The sequence below is a fragment of the Bos javanicus genome, chromosome 10, assembly GCF_032452875.1.
Source record: "Bos javanicus breed banteng chromosome 10, ARS-OSU_banteng_1.0, whole genome shotgun sequence".
Classification (NCBI taxonomy): Eukaryota; Metazoa; Chordata; class Mammalia; order Artiodactyla; family Bovidae; genus Bos; species Bos javanicus.
This window is the reverse complement of record NC_083877.1, coordinates 55,454,762-55,477,473: the sequence shown is the minus strand read 5'-3', so window position 1 is coordinate 55,477,473 and position 22,712 is coordinate 55,454,762. Positions and strand designations below refer to the sequence as shown.

Here is a 22,712-nt window from a genome sequence, read left to right as displayed (position 1 = left end):
CCCTGGTAAATATGAGCTCAGTTGGCTTCTCTAGAGCCTTTTGGGCTCCATTTATACTTCTTATGGATTTCTACTGGTACTAATGTATAAAGACATATTATCTAAGTGAAAATGAAAAAGTGTTAGGTGTATAAAGAGACTGAGAAAACTATCTGTACCTGATTAAGACTGTCCACCTGATATATTCAAATGCATTTAATAACATATTGAAAAGTAAAAATGCAGGATCCCAAGGAGTCTCAAGTATTTATCTGTTGTATCTAACACTGGAACCCATTCTCTATAAGCATAATGAAATTGAAACTGACAAGATTGGAAATAAGATATAAATTTATGGTAATCCCAGTAAAGTGATAAAGATCTAAACTGAGAGTTGGTGGAGATGGGATTGGAAAGAAAAATTCCAGAGCTTTTCAGAGCATAGAATCAACAGTTCTTTGTGTCTTTATGCATGTTGTGAACAGTGAGGGGAAGGGAGAGATGTCTGAAATATTCCCCAGATTTTCACCAGGGCCTTTGGTAGGCAGTAGCTCTCTCTCAATAACCATGTAAGACAAATGGTTCTATCCTCATTTGTTTGTGGAGGAAACTAAGATCCATTGTAGGAAAGTGGTTTCCATAGTTTCTTTTCTCACTGCACTTCCAAATCGGTTCACTGAGTATATTTTTATTATTGATTATGTTGTTAGAAGTCAAATTCTGAGGTATGTATCATAGAGCAGAAACAAATGAGACCTAACAAATAAAAGGTTAAACGCGCTGCTATGTCTACTCTTTCCTTGTGTTTTACATCTAAAAGAAAGTGAGTGGGAAATGTGTGAGATCAGTTGGAATGAATTAAAGGAAAAGGTAATTATTATTTATTGACAAATCAACATAAATACCAATAGAAGAGAACATTTTCTGGGTTAGGAGTCATGGAGTTTGAGTTTGTATTCAAATTTAGCAAGTCAGTTCAGTCATTTAAGCCTCAATATCTCAGTAAATTCAGTGAGGATAGAAATTTTTGCTGTAACATGTTTCTCAAGTTTAATATGGAAATCAAATGAAGTAAAAGATAAACTAGTTTTTAAGACTTCAAATCTCTCTCTAAATATAAGGTATGAAGATTTCATCTCTTCTGACTACCTACAGTATATACAATACAACATCAGCTACTTTTGTTAGACAGATTGACTCTTATAAGAGCTGGCACCAAAGAAAACTCCCTAACCAGCTCAACAAAATACTGCTATAGCCATTACCAGATCATAGAACAGTTTTTGTTATAAAAACCTCATCTTGATAACAATATTCATTGTCTTGGGATTTTACCTGTAACATAAAGCATTTGGTGTTATGAAATTGTTTTGCTTTTAATTTTCTTCCCGGGTATACTGTAGAGAATAAGCCAATCTTGTGGAACACTGAGCCCATCTACCTCTGAGAAAAAGCTGCATTTATGTGATTAATTTCCACTGTAAAAACTACCTGGAGGAAAATGAGATAGCATGCTTCATGCTGACCCAAAGAAGAGGAGCCAAATTGATTTCACTACTTTGTAGTGTTCTAGTAGAAACATAATTATTAGAAAGTTCATTTTGTAAATCAAATAACTTATAGAAGATGGTCAGATAAGTCTTTTTTCAGACTACATCTTGATAACTTGGTGATTTGATACATAAATTTGGCTAGATTTTTCTCTACCTATAGAAAATAATCCAATTTGCTCAGGAAAATACATATACAAAAGTATAACATTCCCCAAATCCACTCGGCCTGAAGTTCTTATTAATCTGATTTCTGAAGCTGATACTGTCAGTTGTGATTCAGATAGAAACACCATTATAGAGCCCCCTTTTTATCTTGCCCAAAGGTGTAATCTAGACACTTTTAATCTTAAAAAAATAAAAAGAGTGGAAAAGATTTCTTACCTATAAGAATTGTAAAGCAAACATATATTTAAGAAAAGAAAATCACTACTCTTCCAAACCCAGATTTGTTGTGTGCAGTGCTATTTAAAGTCATGGTTTAGATGAATAAAGTGAAAACTATAGAACACATATATGTGAAGAGGAGGGGCAAGCAAAGTTCACTGAGAAAAATTGTTAGACAAATTGGGTAAAAATGATAATAAAAATCCTACATTATGAAAGACAAGGTAAAAATATTTTAAGAAAAGAGGAGGTATTGCTTTGTCAACTGTTGTAAAAAGTCCAAGTAAGATCCAGAAAGAAATGAGGTTTTGGCAGTTAGGAGGTCATTTCTAAGTGAAGTGGTTGAGATTAAAGCCTAATTTCTTAGAAATCCCCAGCGAATGGCATGTATCAATAGTGGTATAAATTAGGGTTTGTTTATTCCCTAAAATATAATGCAATCATTTAAAAAATCAAGTTTTTTTTTTATTTCAGTAACTTAAAAATCAAGTTTTTAAAGGAATGTGTATATAATTGAGCAATGCCCATAAACTAATGACAAATAAAAACATATACATACAAAACTGTATATACTCTATTTCCAGCACTGAAAACACACACACATACATATATGTACATACATAGTTACTGGTTTAGAAACAAGCCTGAAAGAAAATGTACTGAAATGCCAGTGGTGCAACCACTTGGTAGGAAAGAGCTAATATTTTTTTTTGATGTGTGTGTGGGCGGGGGAGGGGGCTTGTATTCATCTTTATATTAAAGTTGTACATTTTTCTATATTATATTTTTAATTTATAATAATGAAAAAATAGAGAAAATGTGTGAGGAAATTGACACTAATCTGTTAAGCAGCTTGAATGAAATGGTAAGAGAGATTGGTTAAGATTGAAAGGCTTTATCATTAAAAAAACATGTTATTTTTACTGTCTGGTAGAGTAGGAGTTTTTAGTGTTTAATAAGATACACTGAACATATTTATACATTGTTAGGACAGGAAGTGGGAGAAGGCAATGGCACCCCACTCCAGTACTCTTGCCTGGAAAATCCCATGGACAGAGGAGCCTGGTAGGCTGCAGTCCATGGGGTCGCTAGGAGTCGGACACGACTGAGTGACTTCACTTTCACTTTTCACTTTCATGCATTGGAGAAGGAAATGGCAACCCACTCCAGTGTTCTTGCCTGGAGAATCCCGGGGACCGGGGAGCCTGGCGGGCTGCCATCTATGGGGTCTCACAGAGTTGGACACGAATGATGCAACTTAGCAGTAGCAGCAGGACAGGAAGTAGCTGCAAAAGTGATGTTGCAAATTTATTGGATGGAGCATAAGTGATTTCATAACATTCCAGAGGACAAAGAAGTAAACCTGGTCAAGAGGACTGAAGGAGGAACATTCTTTGAAATTGAAAAAAGAACAAGTTCTGCTCTGAAATTTGAGGCAATGTTGTGTGAGTCCTTGCAGAGAATGCTAAGTTTTTGATATAGGAGTGAAAATTTGATGAAGTCAGCATTTCCCTAATTACATTCAGATCAGATCAGTCGCTCAGTCATGTCCGACTCTTTTCGACCCCATGAATCCCAGCACGCCAGGCCTCCCTGTCCATCACCAACTCCCGGAGTTCACCCAGACCCACGTCCATCGAGTCAGTGATGCCATCCAGCCATCTCATCCTCTGTTGTCCCCTTCTCCTCTTGCCCCCGATCCCTCCCAGCACCAGAGTCTTTTCCAACGATCTACTCTTCTCATGAGGTGGCCAAAGTACTGGAGTTTCAGCTTCAGCATCATTCCTTCCAAAGAAATCCCAGGGCTGATCTCCTTCAGGATGGACTGGTTGGATCTCCTTGCAGTCCAAGGGACTCTCAAGAGTGTTCTCCAACACCACAGTTCAAAAGCATCAATTCTTTGGCACTCAGCCTTCTTCACATTACATTACAGCATTTCCTGATCTTCTCTGATTGTCTCCAGGACAAGAAAAATCCATGTATAAGATAAGGCCTATGATAGAGATGTGCGAGCTAGAGGTGGCTGGAAAAGGTCTAGTTAAGCTCCTGAAGGGAATAGAAAGACGAATGCCTTGGGGCCTCGTAAGACAAGTTCCTAGAAAAGCTGAAGGTCTCATTTGGCATCAGGAAGCATAACTCTGTTTTCATAATAATTCATGTGGCTGTGCATTTTTCTCAGAATTTCTCAGCATGCAGATTCTGATGTAGTAACAGATTCAGCATAAGGCTGAAATTTTGCCAAAAAAAAAAGAGGCAATGGAAGGTTTAGGCAATCAAAAAAAGTTGAAGTGACTCACTGGAATCTAGGTTTGATAAATGGAATCATGATAGTGACAGAGACAAAGGATTTGGGTATAAAAATAATGCTGCTGCTGTGCTTAATCTCTCAGTTGTGTCTGACTTTGCAACCCCATGGACAGTAGCCCTCCAGGCTCCTCTATCAATGGGAATTCTCTAGGCAAGAATACTGGAGTGGGTTGCCATGCCTTGCTCCAGGGGATCTTCCCAACCCGGGGATCAAACCCGAGTCTCCTGTGTCTCCTGCATTCTTTACCCGCTGAGCCATCAGGAAAGAGCCATCGTCCATACCTAGGGGAAGATTGTTGAAAATTGAGTGCAAAATAGTGGTGTCCTAGAGCTAGTTTGTGTCTGCTGACAGACAATGATTGCTGAATTTTAAAGAATATTGCAGGCTGGTTGTTGAATACAGCCATTCTTGAAACTGGAAATACAGAGAGTATGTACATCATGAAAATTGGTAAATGCTAAAAATCAAGGCTTTATTCTTTTGAAGAAATGGTTTTTCAGCACACCCTTGTGTGCAAAGATTGCTGGGAGTCAAGATCAAAGAATTTGATTGAACAAAAACATCTCCATTGGTGTTGAAAACACCATAGGTAGAACAAGAGTTGAAAAAGAAGAATTTCCATTAGGTGGGAGTCCGTTTTTCAACTCTGAAGAAAATAATTTAGGAACTTTAGTAAGTATTTTAAGACTATAGCCCACCAGGCTCCTCTGTCCATGGGATTTCCCGGGCAAGAATACTGGCATGGGTTGCCATTTTCTCCAGGGGATCTTCCCAACCCAGGGATCAAACCCATGTCTCCTGCATAGGCAGACAGATTCTTTAACACTGAGTCACCTGGGTGGCCCTATCTTAAGACACAAATAGCAAATAAATTATTAGTAAAATTTATGTTTATCTAGTCCCATTTTTTTTCTTCAGCATAGACACCTTCTTTGACATAGCCAGTGCCCCACAAAACAAATACCCTGCATCACCCATGGAATGAACATGAACTTGGACAAACTCTGGGAGATGGTGAAGGACAGGGAGGCCAGGTGTGCTGAAGTTCATGGGGTCACAAAGAGACCGGTACAACTGGGCAACTAAACAGCAACAACAATCCCTTATTATTACATATATTCTTTTACTTATTCACTTATTCATCAAATGCATATTTATGTAATACTTCATGTAAGGCATGATGGCCAGTAGTAGAGGGACTGAAAGATAGATATTGACCTCTGTTCTCTGAGGCTTATACTCTAATGGGATAGTCAGATAACTGTGTGTGATAATAACCATAAATCATTCCCCAAATGGGGTGTCAAAGGAGCTCATATTTATAAATGTGCTTTGAGATTGAGGAGGAGAAAGTGACTGATACTCTTCAGAGGCTCATGGAAGCTTGCCGAAAGGAACAGTACTTTTAGGGGTGAGTAGTATTTTTCAAAGTCCAAGAAATAGTAGGAAAACTACCTGGGTCTTTGAAGTAAAGACAAGGAAAAGATGCAAAAGTAAGTTAAAAGGCTGTGTAGTGTGCCTACTAAGTAGGGCAGATAGAATAAAAGATGGAAATATAAGAGATTGTTGTGTTGCTGGATTGACATCAGATGACTGAGGGCCTTTAATGCCCACTAAGATATTTGGACTTAATTCTTGAGGAATCATGTAGAATCTGTTAGAATTTCTGACTTAGAAAGTTCACTCTGTAAAGGAAAGTTTGGAGGTGAAAGAGCATCTGTATCAGGCAGGGATTCAGCTGTATGGTGATGAATGGAAACTAGACTTGTGGTGGTGATCCCTATGCAATGTATAGATATGTCAAACTATAACACTGTTCACCTGAAACTTATGTAATAATTTAAAAAGTCAGCTCTTCCCCCTGATCACACAGCCATGTTCCAACATATGTGTTCCTTTTCCAAATCCCTGAGAAACCTGAAATTTCTGATAAAATGACAAGAAATGCTTGCAATCATAGAAAATGGAAAAAAAAAATAGAAAAAAACATAATGTCTAAAACAAATTGCAAAAAGAAAAAAGAGAGAGAGAGAGAGAGAGGACCTGAGAAAATATTTGAAGAGGTAATAGCTGAAAACTTCCCCAACATGGGGAAAGGAAATAGTCAGCCAAATCTAGGAAACCCAGAGAGTACCAGGCAGGATAAACCCAAGGAGGAATAGACCAAGATACATAGTAATCAAACTGGCAAAAGTTAACAAAGATAAAATATTAAAAGCATTAAGGGAAAAAACAATCAATAATATACCTGAGAACTCCCATCAGGCTATCAGTTGATTTCTCAACAGAAACTCTATAAACCAGAGGGAATGTTTATGTTGATGGAAGGGTACGGTATGTTTAAATTGATGAAAGGGAAGAACTACAACCAAGAAAACTCTACCCAGCAAGACTCTTGCTAAGATTTGATGAAGAAATCAAAAGCTTTCCAGACAAGCAAAAGTTAAGAGAATTCAACACCACCAAACCATGGCACGCCACTCCAGTACTCTTGCCTGAAAAATCCCATGGACGGAGGAGCCTGGTAGGCTGCAGTCCATGGGGTCGCACAGAGTCGGACATGACTGAGTGACTTCACTTTCACTTTTCACTTTCATGCATTGGAGAAGGAAATGGCAACCCACTCCAGTGTTCTTGCCTGGAGAATCCCAGGGACGGGGAAGCCTGGTGGGCTGCTGTCTATGGGGTCGCACAGAGTTGGACTCGACTGACGTGACTTAGCAAACCAGCTGTACAACAAATGCTAAAGGAACTTCTCTAGGCAGGAAATGAGAAGGAAAAGATCTACAGAAAATAAACCCAGAACAATTCAGAAAATGGTAATAGGATTTTGCTGCCGCTACTACTGCTAAGTGGCTTCAGTCGTGACTCTGTGCGACCGCATAGCCGGCAGCCCACCAGGCTCCTCCGTCCCTGGGATTCTCCAGACAAGAATACTGGGGTGGGTTCCCATTTCCTTCTCCAATGCATGCATGCATGCTAAGTCGCTTCAGTCATGTCTGACTCTGTGTGACCCCATGGACAGCAGCCCACCAGGCTCCTCTGTCCACTGAATTCTCTTGGCAAGAATACTGGAGTGGGTTGCCATTTCCTTCTCATACATATCAATAATTTCCTTAAATATAAATGGATTAAATGAACCAACCAAAGACAGACTGGCTGGGTGGATGAAAATGTGCAGTTGTTTGTGTATGCACTTCCACTTACCATATGAATCTGCTTGACCCCCCAAATTGTATGTAACTATTTTATATTGTTAATCAGGTTCCTGTTATGCCTTGCGATTGTAATTATCTTTTATTTTTTGTCATCCTATTGATTGTGAAAACTGATAAACATCTTTTACTATTGTGAAAAAAAAAGAAACCTAAAAAAAAAAGTACTTTAAAAATAAAAAAACCCAAAAATTGGAAGTAAGACTCAGAGTCAAGAAGAAGCCTATCCAAAGTTTAGTCAAACTGAGCAAAACATTAGGCTTTCTTTCTCTGTGGATGATATCTCAGTGCTCTTCAACTTTGCCTATTAAGTGACTATATACTCTTTGAATTTATGTCATGAATTTATGTCATTTATTAATTAGTGTATCATTGATAGCATTGTTTCATTCGCATTTTATAATTTTATGGTATCCCTGCAAATATCAGTATTAATCTCAAATCTACAAGGAATGCAAATATTTCTAAAATATTCATACAATTAGCATTAATTAAATTATCAAAATTTATCAAAATAGCCTATTCATTAATTCTACTTGAAATATTTCTGTTCAGCCTAAAGAATGACTGCTTTTGATATAATCTAGGAAATGCTTTATAGAAAATACAATTTTCTGGTCCAGGTCAGAATATGTTTATCCTATTCTCATAAATTTTGTAAAAATCTAAGAGCAGGTTGAACATGCAGCTAGGGCTCATCCCTGGGAAGCTGAATCAAGTGAAGATCCCCCAGAGCTTAAACACCTTTAGCTCAGGTAAATCTACCACTGATTTTGGAGTGAGATACTGAGAAGCAAGCAGATCGAGAGAGAACCTGGCGATGATGCAGAGGTTCCTTATCATCCTTTACACACCTTCCTTATAATCCTTCCACGATTCCCAGGATCCTAGGGAAACTTACTAAGAGTGTCCTTGTGGGATAACAACTGCCTCCCCCTACTCAAAATACTCCCTCTTTCCTTGGGCCAAAAGTGGCCCACCAGCTGGTTTTGTATGGCTTATGGTTAAGAATAGCGCGGGGGTCCAGCCCCGGCTGATCCAGGGTATTCGAAGGAGAGACGGCCTAGGCGACTATTTATATGTTAATTAGAGATATAAAGAGTAATAGAATGAGGATAGCTCAGTAGGAAAATTCAGTGGAGAAAAGAGGCTGAGTAGCTTGGTTTACGCGGGAGACCAATAAAACTTCAAGACAAGAAGTTTGCACCACTTACGTAGGCTGCAGGCGCCCTCTTGAATAGTGGAAGGTGCCCCACCCCAGACACCTTCTCGAGTGGGTCTTAGAAGCCCAGGCATAATTAGTAAGCATGGTGGGTTCCGCGCTCCAGATGGAGACTTCAGCCAGAATGTGAAAAGAATTCTTGGGAGACCAAGCATTGGTGAGCAAGGCCCGTAGCTTTATTTTTAACAGGGGCTTATATACCCTAAGTTACACATAGAGGATAATAGGGGATGCAAAGTCAGCAGTTTTTGATCCTTATCAACAACCAGGGTTTCTTTCCTGCAAATTTATCGTATACAAACGGTTTAGGTGATTTACATCATCTTCTGGCCAGAAGGCCTATTAACATTTTATGACTCTTGACAAGGACTTACCAACAAAGACTTATTTTCTCTAAGAGTAATTATTTTAAGGTTTGGCGCCATCTTCCTAAGATAAAATTGCATTCCTATAGGGCGAATATGTAATGGGTTTACAACAAAGGAAAGAATTTATTACCTTAAGGGTCTAAAGTTACTAACACCAAGGCCACTACTTATTTTTTCTGCATACCAACTATTAATACATATTCAAGGATACAATTCAGGGGATGTGAAAACTTGGCAACAAGCATTGGCTCATCAATGAAATCCTTTACTAGTCTTATTCTGACAGTTTCTAACTCTCTGAGAGGCTCTAAGCTATTTGAATATCTTAAGCTTCCCGTGCCTCTCGAGGCTGGGAGACTGTAAACAATCATATGCATAGCTGTAGGAGTCCGGGTAAACTTGTCAGGCGAGTTAGAGAGCCATCTGAGGGGTTTGGATTTAAACACTCCTAATTGCCCAGGAACTTTATTAATTGGAGCTGTAAGTTAACTCTTTGACAGAGAGAGCGAGATGGTGGTGGGGGACAGCCCCCAGTAAAGTCAGAGGTGAGAGCACAAAGCAATAAAATAGGCAGACTCTGGTTTTTTGGGGTGTAGATGCTCAAGAATATCCGGGGGAACTCCTGAGGCTCGATCTCACCTTTGCGTATGCCGAGCCTCCTTCCTCATGACCTTTGTCACGAGTGGAATGCCTCACCGGCTCCCGGAAGAATAGCTTTTACATTTTTAAATAGTTTTAAAAAATCAAAAGATTACCATTTTTGGATGCATGAAAATTATATTAAATCTACATTTCAGTATCCATAAGCAAAATTTTACTGGGGAACAACCATGCTCATTTATTTATATATTGTTTGTAGAAACACTTGTGCCGCAATGGCAGAGTTTAGTAGTTGTGACAGAGACCACAGAGCTGCAAATAATTACTGTCTGGCTCTTCACAGGCAGTTTGCTGACCCCTGGTCTGGAGTATTCTTGTCAACTAATTAAAACTTACTTTTTGATCATAGATAATGTTTACTGCTAATGTTATAGATTTGGTCCCTACCAAATACCAGGCATAACGTGGCAGTTTCAGGAATGCGGCATGCCCCTTGGGAAACATTTTTTAATCACACAGTCTTTTCTTATTTCTCAAATCACACCATGTAGGTAATAGGCCCCCTCTGCTCTCACAAAGCCAATCTCACTCTAGTTAAATAGAAACATGGTAAATAAAATTAAATTTCAAGCTGTCCTGCTGTTTAAAAAATGTCTATGAAAATTCAATCAGTAGAACACTTTTAATTTCGTATCATCTGATATTGTTTGGGATTTAGCAACAACAAGCCTGGTGGTTTTCACCCCAGTTTTCTGTTTTCTTTGAATGTAAATTGTCCAGCTGGGCACTGAAGACCTAGGTAGGAAGACCAAATGCATAATCTGTATCAGTCAGAATTTTCTTGAGCTGCATGAAACAGACTAAACAGAGTTAACTCAATATTTTTTTCCCATGTAATCTGAGTCCAGAGGTGGTAAGGATTTCAGGGCTAATACAACTGCTCAGGATTGCAATGTTTTGAAAGGATGGACAGCCAGAATTAAGGGTGAAATGTGGGGGCTCTTATCTTCCTACCTCATCCGTCTTACCATTTGTTTAGCTTTTATCTTATAGCCTCAGTATATTTGACCTTCTCTTATCTAGTGTGAGTTTAAAGTGGAAAAAGGAGGGACACACAAAGGGCAAATGGAAAAATGACCTGACAAAGAATTATATGGCAAACACTAATATTATACAACAAACTCTGCACAACATTCTTTTAGAATCTTTCTAAATAATAATTCACTGGTAATATTTTGGCTAGTTCTATCTCCTTAATAAGCTGCTGCTGCTGCTGCTAAGTCGCTTCAGTCGTGTCTGACTCTGTGCGACCCCATAGATGGCAGCCCACCAGGCTCCCCCATCCCTGGGGTTCTCCAGGCAAGAACACTGGAGTGGGTTGCCATTTCCTTCTCCAATGCATAAAAGTGAAAAGTGAAGTGAAGTCGCTCAGTCATGTCCGACTCTTAGCGACCCCACGGACGGCAGCCCACCAGGGCTCCTCCATCCATGGGATTTTCCAGGCAAGAGTACTGGAGTGGGGTGCCATTGCCTTCTCCTTTAATAAGCTAGATACATCTTATTGGCCAAAACTTTGCTATATGGCCATTCCTAGAGTAAAAAAAAAAAAAATAGCCTGGGAAGGTAAGTGTTTCATAAAGGACACATTTGACTCTTGAGGTTCTATTAGTAAGGAAAAGAAGAAGAATGGGTATTAGGCAGATGGCCATATGAGATATCCCAGTGTGTTTGGGTCATAGCATGATTGACTAGAGTCATGTCAGCTGTCTTAATGATTCATACCAATAATGGAGGTCACATAGAGCATTCAGAGACTGACACAAACACATTGATTTTTATGATCACTGAATGATTAACTACTGTGACCTAAACTGATGATTGTACTGGCTCTTTTATTTTTCTGTTTTGATTGAGAGTCACTGACCCACATCAGTGGGTGATGGGGAGTTAATAAAGGGCAGTATGCCTTTTCCCCTAGGAAGGTATGATAGGGCATAAGGAAAAATCCAGGGCATTCATTGTGTTTTTTGGCAGCTTTCCTGGAGAATCTTACTTGCCTAATAAGATGACAAGCTTCTGGAAGACAAGTTTCATTTCTTAGGCTCCTTCATTGCCACCACAGGGGTTAGTTAACACAGAAGCCATACTCAAACTTTGTTCACTGATGTATAAACCTGATAAAAGGCAGTTTATTCAGAAACTTGAAGTCTCAACTTAGGAACAATTTATCAACTCCTGTTAATATTCAGCTCATTTCATCAAGATCAGTGACTCCAAGGAATATAAGTTATATACCCCATAAATCTACCTTATATGTGAAACTACTGGGAAAAATTTCTGCTTTTGCTAATATATTACAGAGTGTAATGTAGTATTTACAGAATATTAATGTAGGGATAAGCCTCTAATGTCATCTAACCGTCTCCCTATTTTTTTTTTTTTCATTTTTGTTTGGAAATCAGGGACTCAGACTGGTTTTTGTTGACCTATAACTTTTTTGTGTGACTTTGATGGTTTTTACCATATCTAATTTGTTTAATTTATTTAATCCACACACCTATATCTTTATGATTGTTAGCAAAACTACTTAATTCTTATCACCTATCATCTTTAAATCCTTCTCTGAAGAGGTCAGTCCAACCCTGAACAACATCAGAGGAAGGCATCAGTAGTTTTTGTTCACCTGATTTTTATACTTTTTTTTTTAGCACTAAATCATAAATATACTGTAAAGGCAGTCGATCCTTTAAGATTATGAAGTCTATTACCAAAAGGGAAATGCTTTTTGAAATTGATTTTGACAAAAAGAGCAGTTATTCCCACTTCCATAGATGAGAGAACTTTAAAAACCTATGGTTTAATTTTGGAGAGATGGTGTGGCATTTGACGGTTGTAGGGGGTTGGGTTATATTTTTCTTCCTGACGCATACTGTTGTGTTGTCTGGACTCTTTCTAACACAACTCTCTGGATATAGTCTCATTCATCAGAAAGAGGCAGTGTGACTTACAGAAAGAGTGTGGATTTGGTGTCAGAGACCTAAGCTTGAATCACAGCTATTGCACATACCAGCTCTATGATCTGGAAGAAATAACTGACAATTTTTTACCTTCCTTCCTATAAAATGGTTTTCTGTGGTGGCTCAGTGGTAAAGAATCTGCCTGCTGATGCAGGAGACATGGGTTTGATCCCTGGGTTGGGTAGATCCCCTGAAGAAGAAAATGGCAACCCACTCCAATATTCTTGTCTGAAAAATCCCACAGACAGGGGATCCTGGTGGGCTACAGTGCATGGGGTCACAAAAGAGACAGACATAAAGACTAAACACCACACCTTCTATAAAATGGGGACCATAACTCAGACTAGTTTTGTTGTGAGGACTACATTTAGAATGATCACTGATTTCCGCTTTCCTATTTTGTGTTTGCTTTGTACAGAGGGAAAAATTCATAAAACTACTGGACCAGTTGCATAACTCTTTAAGAATTGACCTGTCAAAGTATAGGGTATGTACAAAATTATTTGCCTAAAGGTAAAATGCTGTGCTTGGCTCAGATCATTTCTTGTCATATTGTAAAAAAGTTATCCACTGTGTAAGAGAGAAGTAAAGATAATGATCTTGGAATCTTGTGTCCTGTCACAGTAGGCAGGTCTCCTAAATAATCAAGTACACATCCCTTGTCCAGGTACCTCACTCCACTTCAGCCTACAACAATACTGTGTGTGTGTACACATAGAGCTTTAAATATTTTAATAGTCATCAGATTGAGTGGCTGACTGCTACTTCATGAAGCAGAAGTATGTGGCCCAGGCCTCATCTTGAAAGTTCCCCCTTCTTATGAGATATCCTGCTGATACTTCCTCAGCTTCTGAGACTCCTTCTGGTAGTCACTGCTTAGTTCACTCCTGGATCAATACAATGTGTGTTTGTGAAGCTGTCCAGAGTTCATTGTGAATAGTTCTACACTTTACCTCCACGTGAAACACACACAAACTCACACACACAAATATATTCATGTATGTGTGTAAAAACAAACATATAATTTTAGTTACAGAATACCTTAATTACAAAAAAAATAATTGCATATTTTATTTACCAAAAAATCTGTACTAATAGCTATTGTATTCTTTACTTAATGGTTTATTCTAAACGTGTTTACATATGTCCACATATGTATCTCTTCGATATTCATTTTTTTTTTTAGTATTTTATTGAAGAATATCTTTAATGCACATTTCTGGAAATTATAATACCAGATTTTGTCTGACTCATCTATCATGTTGGAACTGGGGCCAATGCTATGAGAAGGGAACTGCTATGCCAGGCAGTGAAAATGATGTTTGGGAACAAGAAGGACCTTGAGGCCACCACATTCACCATCACTTTGACACCCCAACTTTGCTTGAGTTCTTGAATATCTACTAAGAAAAGTTACCTGTATTTTTTCTGATGACTATTTAAAAAGCCTCTCTGAAAGCATGTTAATACGAGAAATTTCTCAATGATAAAATCGTTTCTTTAATATTTTAATAATTATACCTTTCCGTTTCTTCAGAATTCTGAACATCTGTTCTTATTTGACATTTCTCACCAAACTTTTTGTTTAAATCCCAAATACATTTTGTAGAGAAGTACAGTGCAGTCTAATTTTTATCTTTTTAATTTTTAAAAGTTTCTTTATAACAAAAAGTAAATATAGCACATGTAAAGGCTCCCAAAAGTATTTTCAAAAAAAATAACCTTTCTTGATAAAATTATAAAACATATTTTTCAAATAGGTACTGACCTTCCCTCTTTCGGTAACAATACTATTTATGAATCAAAGATGAGTAACCTAATAGTGCCGCATTAATGATATTATTTTGTACATTTTTATTATATTGTGGGAATAAACAGAAGAATGACTTTCTAAGACTAAGACAAGACTATCTCCAACTTTTTTACCCTCTGTAATATTTTATAGTAAAAATGTTGTGAGAATACTGTGGTGATACTTTCTAAATTTTACATGATTTACTTACCTTTTTTATTTTTCCCACTGAAAGCTAGTTTATTTCCCACTGGAACCTTAATACTGGTAATTTACCCATTTCCTGTTTTCCAATTAACCAGGAACACTTTCCTGCCAGCAATGCTGAAAGATTGCAAGACCTGAAATCAACTGTTGACCTGCTAACAAGTATCACCTTTTTTAGGATGAAGGTACATCGTTTATTTATTTATTTTTTGGTCACTGTCCCCACGTGACACACATTTATTCCCTGGTAAAGTCTTGTTTTACCTGTCTCTTGATAAGTATTATTCATCCCTGGTGAATAAGATGTGGTGCCTTTGCTAAATCAATGTTACAATATAAAATGTTGAGAAAAGGATTATCCCAGATGCTTAGGATATTCTGATACATTTGGCTCAAATTTAATTTTAAGTTAAATCCATCTTAAACAAAGCTCTCCAATGAGTTGACATGGCACTTACTTTAAAAAAAAAATCTCTAAGAACTTTAAATGGAAATGATGTTCACTTTGCATTTCAGCTTTAACTCAGCTATTTTGCTGGACTTCTTTTTTCATATGTGTGTGTGTGTGTGTGTGTGTGTGTACATACATGCTCAGTCATCCAGTTGTGTCTGACTCTTTATGACCCTATGGCCTGCAGCCTGCCAGGCTTCTCTGTCCATGGGATTTTCCTAACAAGAATATTGGAGCAGGTTGCCATTTCCTCCTCTAGGAGATCCTCCTGACCCAGAGATCAAACCTGGGTCTCCTGCACTGGTGGGCGATCTATCTATCTATATCCAGAGATATGTAAGTCCATATATGTATATATATGTGTGTGTGTGTGTGTATACTAACTATATATATATATATACACACACACACTATCATATAGATTATATATGATAACCTCAGTTATATATATGTGTGTGTGTGTGTAATATATATATATATATTTATCTCCATATAGTCAAAGCTATAATTTTTCCAGTAGTCATGTACAGAGGTGAGAGTTGGACCGTAAGAAGACTGAGCATCAAAGAATTGATGTTTCAAAATGTGGTGCTGGAGAGTCCCTTGGACAGCAAGGAGATCAAACCAGTCAATCCTAAAGGAAATCAACCCTGAATATTCAGTGGAAGGACTGATACTGAACCTGAAGCTCCAGTACTTTGGCCACTTGATGCAAACACCGAACACCCTGGAAAAGACCCTGATACTGGGAAAAATGGAGGGCAGGGGGAAAAGGGGGCAACAGATGATGGATGCCATCATCGACTCAGTGGACATGAGTTTGAACAAACTCCTGGAGATAGTAAAGGATAGGTAAGCCTGGTGTGCTATAGTCCATGGGATTGCAAAGAGTTGGACATGACTGAGCAACTAAACAACAAATATTTACACATTGTTCCAGTTTCTGGAAAGTTAAAGCGATACCCAGTCCTGGCTCAGTAGGAATGTTTGCTCATTGACAAGTGATGCCTGCCATTGACATTGAGTGGGTGGGGAAATGGAAATGAGGGCAGGGAGTGCCAACACAGTGCTCCAAACCTGCCATTCTTAAGTCAATAGCCTTGTGGTGTTTAGGAAACAAAATCTTCTTAAACTTGCAGCTCCTCCTCCACCACCCTCACTAATAACTGATAACCTTGCTTCCTATTTCACTGAAAAATGAGGAGAGTTTCCTCAGGCTCTGACCACAGACACCTGCCACCTCCCCCATCTGCCTGCTTACCTATGCCTGTGTCCATAGTCTAATTTTGTTTTGCATTGTTATTGCTTAGATATTTGTTCTCCTAAAAAAACAGCTATAACTTCTACTCATGCAATTAATTTCCTCCCCTCCTGATGCCAAAAATTTGGCCTCTCTGCACTGGTACTTAATCAAATCTCTGAGACAGTTTTGGGTGAAATAGAAAAAAAATCGACAAGTGCTGTGCGGGGTGGGGGAGAAGGTAGGCCCGAAGTTGCTGATTTGATCAGGGTGTGCTCAGGGCCTGTGCTTCTTTGATTTTGTCTGAGGTAATCTCTTGAATTTCTCTGGTTCCTTTCATCTGGCCTCAGGTGGACTTCTCTAGAATGAATAGTGCTGACATTTTCCATGTGTTGGACTTTAGTTCTATAAAGAGTTTACTGATTTTGTTATGTGTGTTCCTTGACGTTAAAGTTAAGTCGCTCAGTCGTGTCCAACTCTTTGCGACCCCGTGGACTGTAGCCCACCAGCCTCCTCCATCCATGGGATTCTCCAGGCAAGAATACTGGAGTGGGTTGCCATTTCTTTCTCTAGGGGATCTTCCTGACCCAGGGATCGAACCCAGGTCTCCCACATTGCAGGTAAATCCCTTCCAATTATAAATCCTTGAGGTTAATCCCTTACAATTATACAATGGAAGTATAGATTCAAGGGATTAGATCTGATAGACACAGTGCCTGAAGAACTGTGGACAGAGGTTCCTGACATTGTACAGGAGGCACTGATCAAAACCATCCCCAAGAAAAAGAAATGCAAAAAGGCAAAACTGTTGTCTGAGCTCGCCTTAAAAATAGCTAAGATAATAAGAGAAGCTAAAGGCAAAGCAGAAAAGGAAAGATATACCCATTTGAATGCAGAGTTCCAAAGAATAGCAAGGAGAGATAAGAAAGCCTTCCTCAGTGATCAATGCAAAGAAATAGAAGAAAACAATAGAATGGGCAAGACTAGAGATTTCTTCAAGAATAGTAGAGATACCATGGGAACATTTCATGCAAAGATGGACACAGTAAAGGACAGAAATGGTGTGGACTTAACAGAAGCAGAAGATGTTAAGAAGAGGTAGGAAAAATACACAGAAGAACTAAACAATAAAAGATCTTCATGACCCAGATAACCATGATGGTATGATCACTCACCTAGAGTCAGACATCCTGGAATGCAAAGTCAAGTGATCCTTAGGAAGCATCACTACAAGCAAAGCTAGTGGAGGTGATAGAATCCCACTTGAGGTATTTCAAATCTTAAAAGATGATGTTGTGAAAGTGATGCACTCAATAAGCCAGAAAATTTGGAAACTCAGCAGTGGCCAACAGAAATGGGAAAAGTCAGTTTTCATTCCAATCCCAAAGAAAGGCAATGCCAAAGAATGTTCAAACTACCCCACAATTGCACTCATCTCACACACTAGCAAAATAATGCTCAAAATTCTCCAAGCGAGGTTTCAACACTATGTGAACCATGAACTTCAAGATGTTCAAGCTGGACTTAAAAAAGACATATGAAACAGTGATCAAATTGCCAGCATCCTTTGGATCATTGAAATATCAAGAGAGTTCCAGAAAAACATCTACTTCTGCTTTATTGACTATGCCAAAGTCTTTGACTGTGTGCATCACAACAAACTGTGGAAAATTCTTAAAGAGATGGGAATGCCAGAGCACCTGACCTGTCTCCTGAGAAACCTGTAGGCAGGTCAAGAAACAACAGTTAGAACTGGACATGGAACAACGGACTGGCTCCAAATCGCGAAAGTACATCAAGGCTATATATTGTGGCCCTGCTTATTTAACATATATACAGAGTAAATCATGGAAAATGCTGGGCTGGATGAAGCACAAGCTGGAATCAAGATTGCTGGGAGAAATATCAATAACCTCAGATATGCAGATGATACCACCTTTATGGCAGAAAGGAAAGAAAGAACTAAAGAGCCTCTTGATGAAAGGGAAAGAGGAGAGTGAAAGAGTTGGTTTAAAACTCAACATTCAAAAAATTAAGATCATGGCATCCGGTCCCATCAATACATGGCAAATAGATGGGGAAGCAATGGAAAGAGTGAGTGACTATTTTTTTGTGCTCCAAAATCACTGTAGATGGTGACTGCAGCCATGAAATTAAAAGATGCTTGCTCCTTTGAAGAAAAGCTATGACCAACCTAGACAGTATATTAAAAAGCTGAGACATTACTTTGCTAACAAAGGTCTGTCTAGTCAAAGCTTTGGTTTTTCCAGTGGTCATGTGTAAATGTGAGAGTTGAACTATAAAGAAAACTGAGCACTGAAGAATCGATGCTTTTGAGCTGTGGTGTTGGAGAAGACTCTTGAGAGTCTCTTGGACTGCAAGGAGATCAAACCCATAAATCCTAAAGGAAATCAGTCTTGGATGTTCTTTGGAAGGACTGAGGTTGAAGCTGGAACTCCAGTACTTTGGCCACCTGATGTGAAGAACTCTGATGCTGGGAAAGATTGAAGGTGGGAGGAGAAGGGGATAACAGAGGATGAGATGGTTGGATGGCATCACCGACTCGAAGGACGTGAGATTGAGTAAGCTCCAGGAGTTGGTGATGGTCAAGGAAGCCTGGTGTGCTGCAGTCCATGGGGTCACAAAGAGTCGGACATGACTGAGCAACTGAACTGAACTGAACTGAGGCTACCAGTTCAGTTGGGTTGCCTGCCCGAAGGCTGCACTTTGTTTCTTGGCTACTCTGCCCTTGTCTCTGCATCCCCTCCCTTCACTGATTTCTTGTTCTTTCCCTAAGTCCTGTCAGACTCTTGTGACCCCATGGAGTACACTGTCTCCCAGAGTTCACTCAAATTTATGTCCATTGAGTCAGTGACACCATCCAACCGTCTCATCCTCTTCTGCCCCCTTCTTCTTTGCCTTCAGTCTTTCAGAGTCTTTTTCAGTGAGTCAGCTGTTCGCATCAGGTGGCCAAAGTATTAGAGTTTCAGCCTCAGCATCACTCCTTTCAAGGAATATTCAGGGTTGATTTCCTTTGGGATTGACTTCCCTGATTAGCAACTGTTTGAACCTGCCCTGTGAAACTCAGACAAGGACATAGAGGCTGAACAAAAAGGGTCCAGCGCCCAGGATCCTCATGGAGTCCTGCTCGGTTTTACTCCTGAGTTACTAAAACAGTCGTCCAGCAATCTTCCTCACTCACCTGAATTATCAGTCTTCCCCTCTCCACTGGATACTCCTGTTCACCAAACATACTATCATTTCCAGCCTTAAAGATATTGCTTCTCTCCATTTTTTTTTTCCAGTTACTGTGTGTATGAGTGTGTTAGCTGCTCATGTCCAACTTTTACTCATGTCCAACTCTTTGCGACCCCCATGGACTGTGGCCTACCAGGCTCCTTTGTCCACTGTATTTTCCAGGCAAGATTACTGGAGCAGGTTGCCATTTCCTCCTCCAGGCGATCTTCCCAACCCAGGGATCAAACCTGGGTCTCCCACATTGCAGGCAGATTCTTTACCATCTGAACCACCAGGAAGGTCCCTGGTACCGTTACTACTCTTATCCTTCTTCTCCTTTAATACTAAGACTCATCAAAATAGTCCTTTTAACATTTTGTTCCAAATTTATTTTCTTCCATTATCTTGTGAACACATTTTCTCCTTCTAGTGTCATTTTTTCCCCTCATTGTAGACAGTAAATTTCACTCTTCTTGTCGAGTTCTATTGGTTTTGACATGTGTGGTTATCATAACTACCACTATAATTAAGGTACAGAAGTCCATAACCCTCCAGGGTTCCCTTATGTTTCCCCTTTACAGCCAGCCTCTCTCCCACACCCTGATTTGTTATTGGCCCCCTGTAGTTTTATTTTACCAGAATATTGTATGAATGAAATAATCTTTGTAGTGTAACATATTGGCTATTCATCCATCTTGTTGAGTGTATTTACGGTTGATTCTTTTTTTTTTTTTTTTGCTGAGTAGTAATCCTTTGTTATGTATGTACTACGTGCATTTGGGTAGTCTTTAGTTTTGGGTCATATCAAATAAAACTGTCAAAAATATTCATATATGTTTTTGTGTAAACATACATTTTCACTTTCCTTGGATAAGTAACAAGGAGTGAGATTCTTCACTAATTTGTTAAATGTATGTTAAACTTTACAAGAATTGCCAATTGCAGTTGTTCTACATCTTCTGGGGAAGCTCTTGTCATTTTCCATGATTTTATTTTATTTTTAGCCATTCTACTAGGAATAGAGTTGTTTCATATTGTGGTCTTAATTTTTTCCTTCTATAAAATTATAATTAATAACGTTGATGTGCTTTACTGGGCTGATTTGCCAATTGAGTGTCTTTTGTGAAAAACCTGTTGAAATGTTTTGACCACTTTTCATTCTTACTGTTGAGTATTAAGTTCTTTGTATACTCTGGATACAAATCTTTTGTAAGGTACTTTATTTCCTGATATTTTCCTCCTGTCTGTGCCTTGTTTCTTCAGTCTCTAACATTATCTTTGCATATCAAAAGTTTTTAATTTTGATAAAATCTATCAGTTTTTCTATTTGGAGATAGTGCTACTGGCTAAGAAGCTAAGGTCACAATGAAATTTTTCTATTTTTCTTCTAAGTGTTTTATTTTACTTTGCTTAGTCCTGTGTTTCATTTTGAGAGTTTTTTTTCCAATAAGTAAAGAATGAATCAAGGATCATTTTATTGTACATGCATGTTCTGTAGTTTTCATACCATTTCATACCATTTATTAATATGCTCATCCCTTATACAGTGAATTGCAGTTGTATCGTTGTAAAAATTCAGTTGGTCACATTTGAGTCTCTTTCTGGACTCCGTGATTTCCAAATGTCTATACTTTAATCATCACCATGTTATATTGTTTGCTGAAGCCTTATAGCAAATCTTAAAATTAGATAGTATGCATCTTCCACTTTTTTTTTTTTCAGTATTGTTTAGATTATATTAGTTCTCACTGGGATTTTGGTTGGGATTGCATTAAATGTACAGCTCAATCTATAGAAAATTAAAAAAAAATACTAAATCTTCAATCTATTCTTATCTGGAACCAACTCCAGTCAGATTTTACCCCATCACTTCATCAAAAATAATCTTGTCCAAATCACCAGTGACCATCACTTTGCTAAATATAGTGATCAGTCATCAGTCTTCATCCTATGGTGTTCAGTATCACTTAATATATCTCATCAATCCTTTCTCCAGGAAAGTCTTTCTTCTCTAGATTCCAGGACACCCCTCTTAAACTTATTTTTCCTCCTATCTCAGTGGCTGTTTTTTTTTTCTTTTTCTTTATTGCTTTGTTCTTTTTCATTTACTTAATGCCATACAGCTAGAATTACCCAGGGTTTACTTTTTGGAACCCTTCTCTTCTCTGTACTCATCTAGTTTCATTTCTTTAAATTCTTCTCTAAAGTAATAATTCTCAAATTTTGCCACTAGTCCAGGCATCTACACTACTCCAGGCTCATCTACTCAGATGTCTATTTGAAATCTACTTGTATGTGTAACAGGCTTATCAGTATTAACTTGTCAGAAACTGATCTTTTGATCATCCAAACACAGACTTGCTCATCTAAGTTAAAGCCACTTCCATTATACCAGTTATTTAGATTGAAATTTTGGTGTTGTGCTGCCTCCCACAGGCCAGCTTGCCCAGCTTGCCCAGCTTCAAGACCAAAGAAAGAGCCTGGAGTCAGCAACAGACATCAGTGGTTTAATTGATAGGGGGATCTTACTTGTCTGAAACAAGGTCTTGGAGTGACATCCCACTGCGTATCCCAGACAGTGGACAGAATATGGTGGTCATCTTCATCCTGGGAAGAAAGTGGGGTTACCAGATATATGAGGAATTGATGTCCCATTGACTCATCCATTACCAGAGAAACCAGCAGAGGAGCATGCCCTTCACCACCCCTTTGATAAGTTATTATGGGCTTCTCTGGTGGCTCAGAGTTTAAAGCATCTGCCTGCAATGCAGGAGACCTGGGTTCGATCCCTGGGTTGGGAAGATCCCCTGGAGAAGGCAATGGCAACCCACCCCAGTATTCTTGCCTGGAGAATCCCATGGATGGAGGAGCCTGGTGGGTTACAGTCCATGGGGTCGCAAGGAGTCGGACACGACTGAGCGACTTCACTCCCTTACTCACTCAAAGTTAGATGAATCGTTAGATGGGGCCTGAGGCAAGTATACAGGAGATCAGTCAGGTAGTAGGGTGTAGCTGAAATAGACACTAGTGGAGCAGTGGATGCACAGAAAGCAAGACAGCCGTCTTGGGTGACCTGATCATACACTTCCGGTTCTGACACATCTCTTTCTCTGACATAAGTCATCCAGTTTGTCAGAGA

General features: G+C 38.8%; 1 protein-coding gene across 1 annotated transcript in view; it reads left to right on the top strand.

The window, feature by feature from the left end:
* UNC13C (unc-13 homolog C) overlaps window positions 1-22,712 on the top strand; it is a 657,134-nt gene that overhangs the window by 343,449 nt on the left and 290,973 nt on the right. The window contains exons 14-15 of the mRNA XM_061431239.1: window positions 13,065-13,133; window positions 14,741-14,830. Coding sequence (XP_061287223.1) covers window positions 13,065-13,133; window positions 14,741-14,830 — 159 coding nt within the window. The remainder of the gene's footprint in view (window positions 1-13,064; window positions 13,134-14,740; window positions 14,831-22,712) is intronic.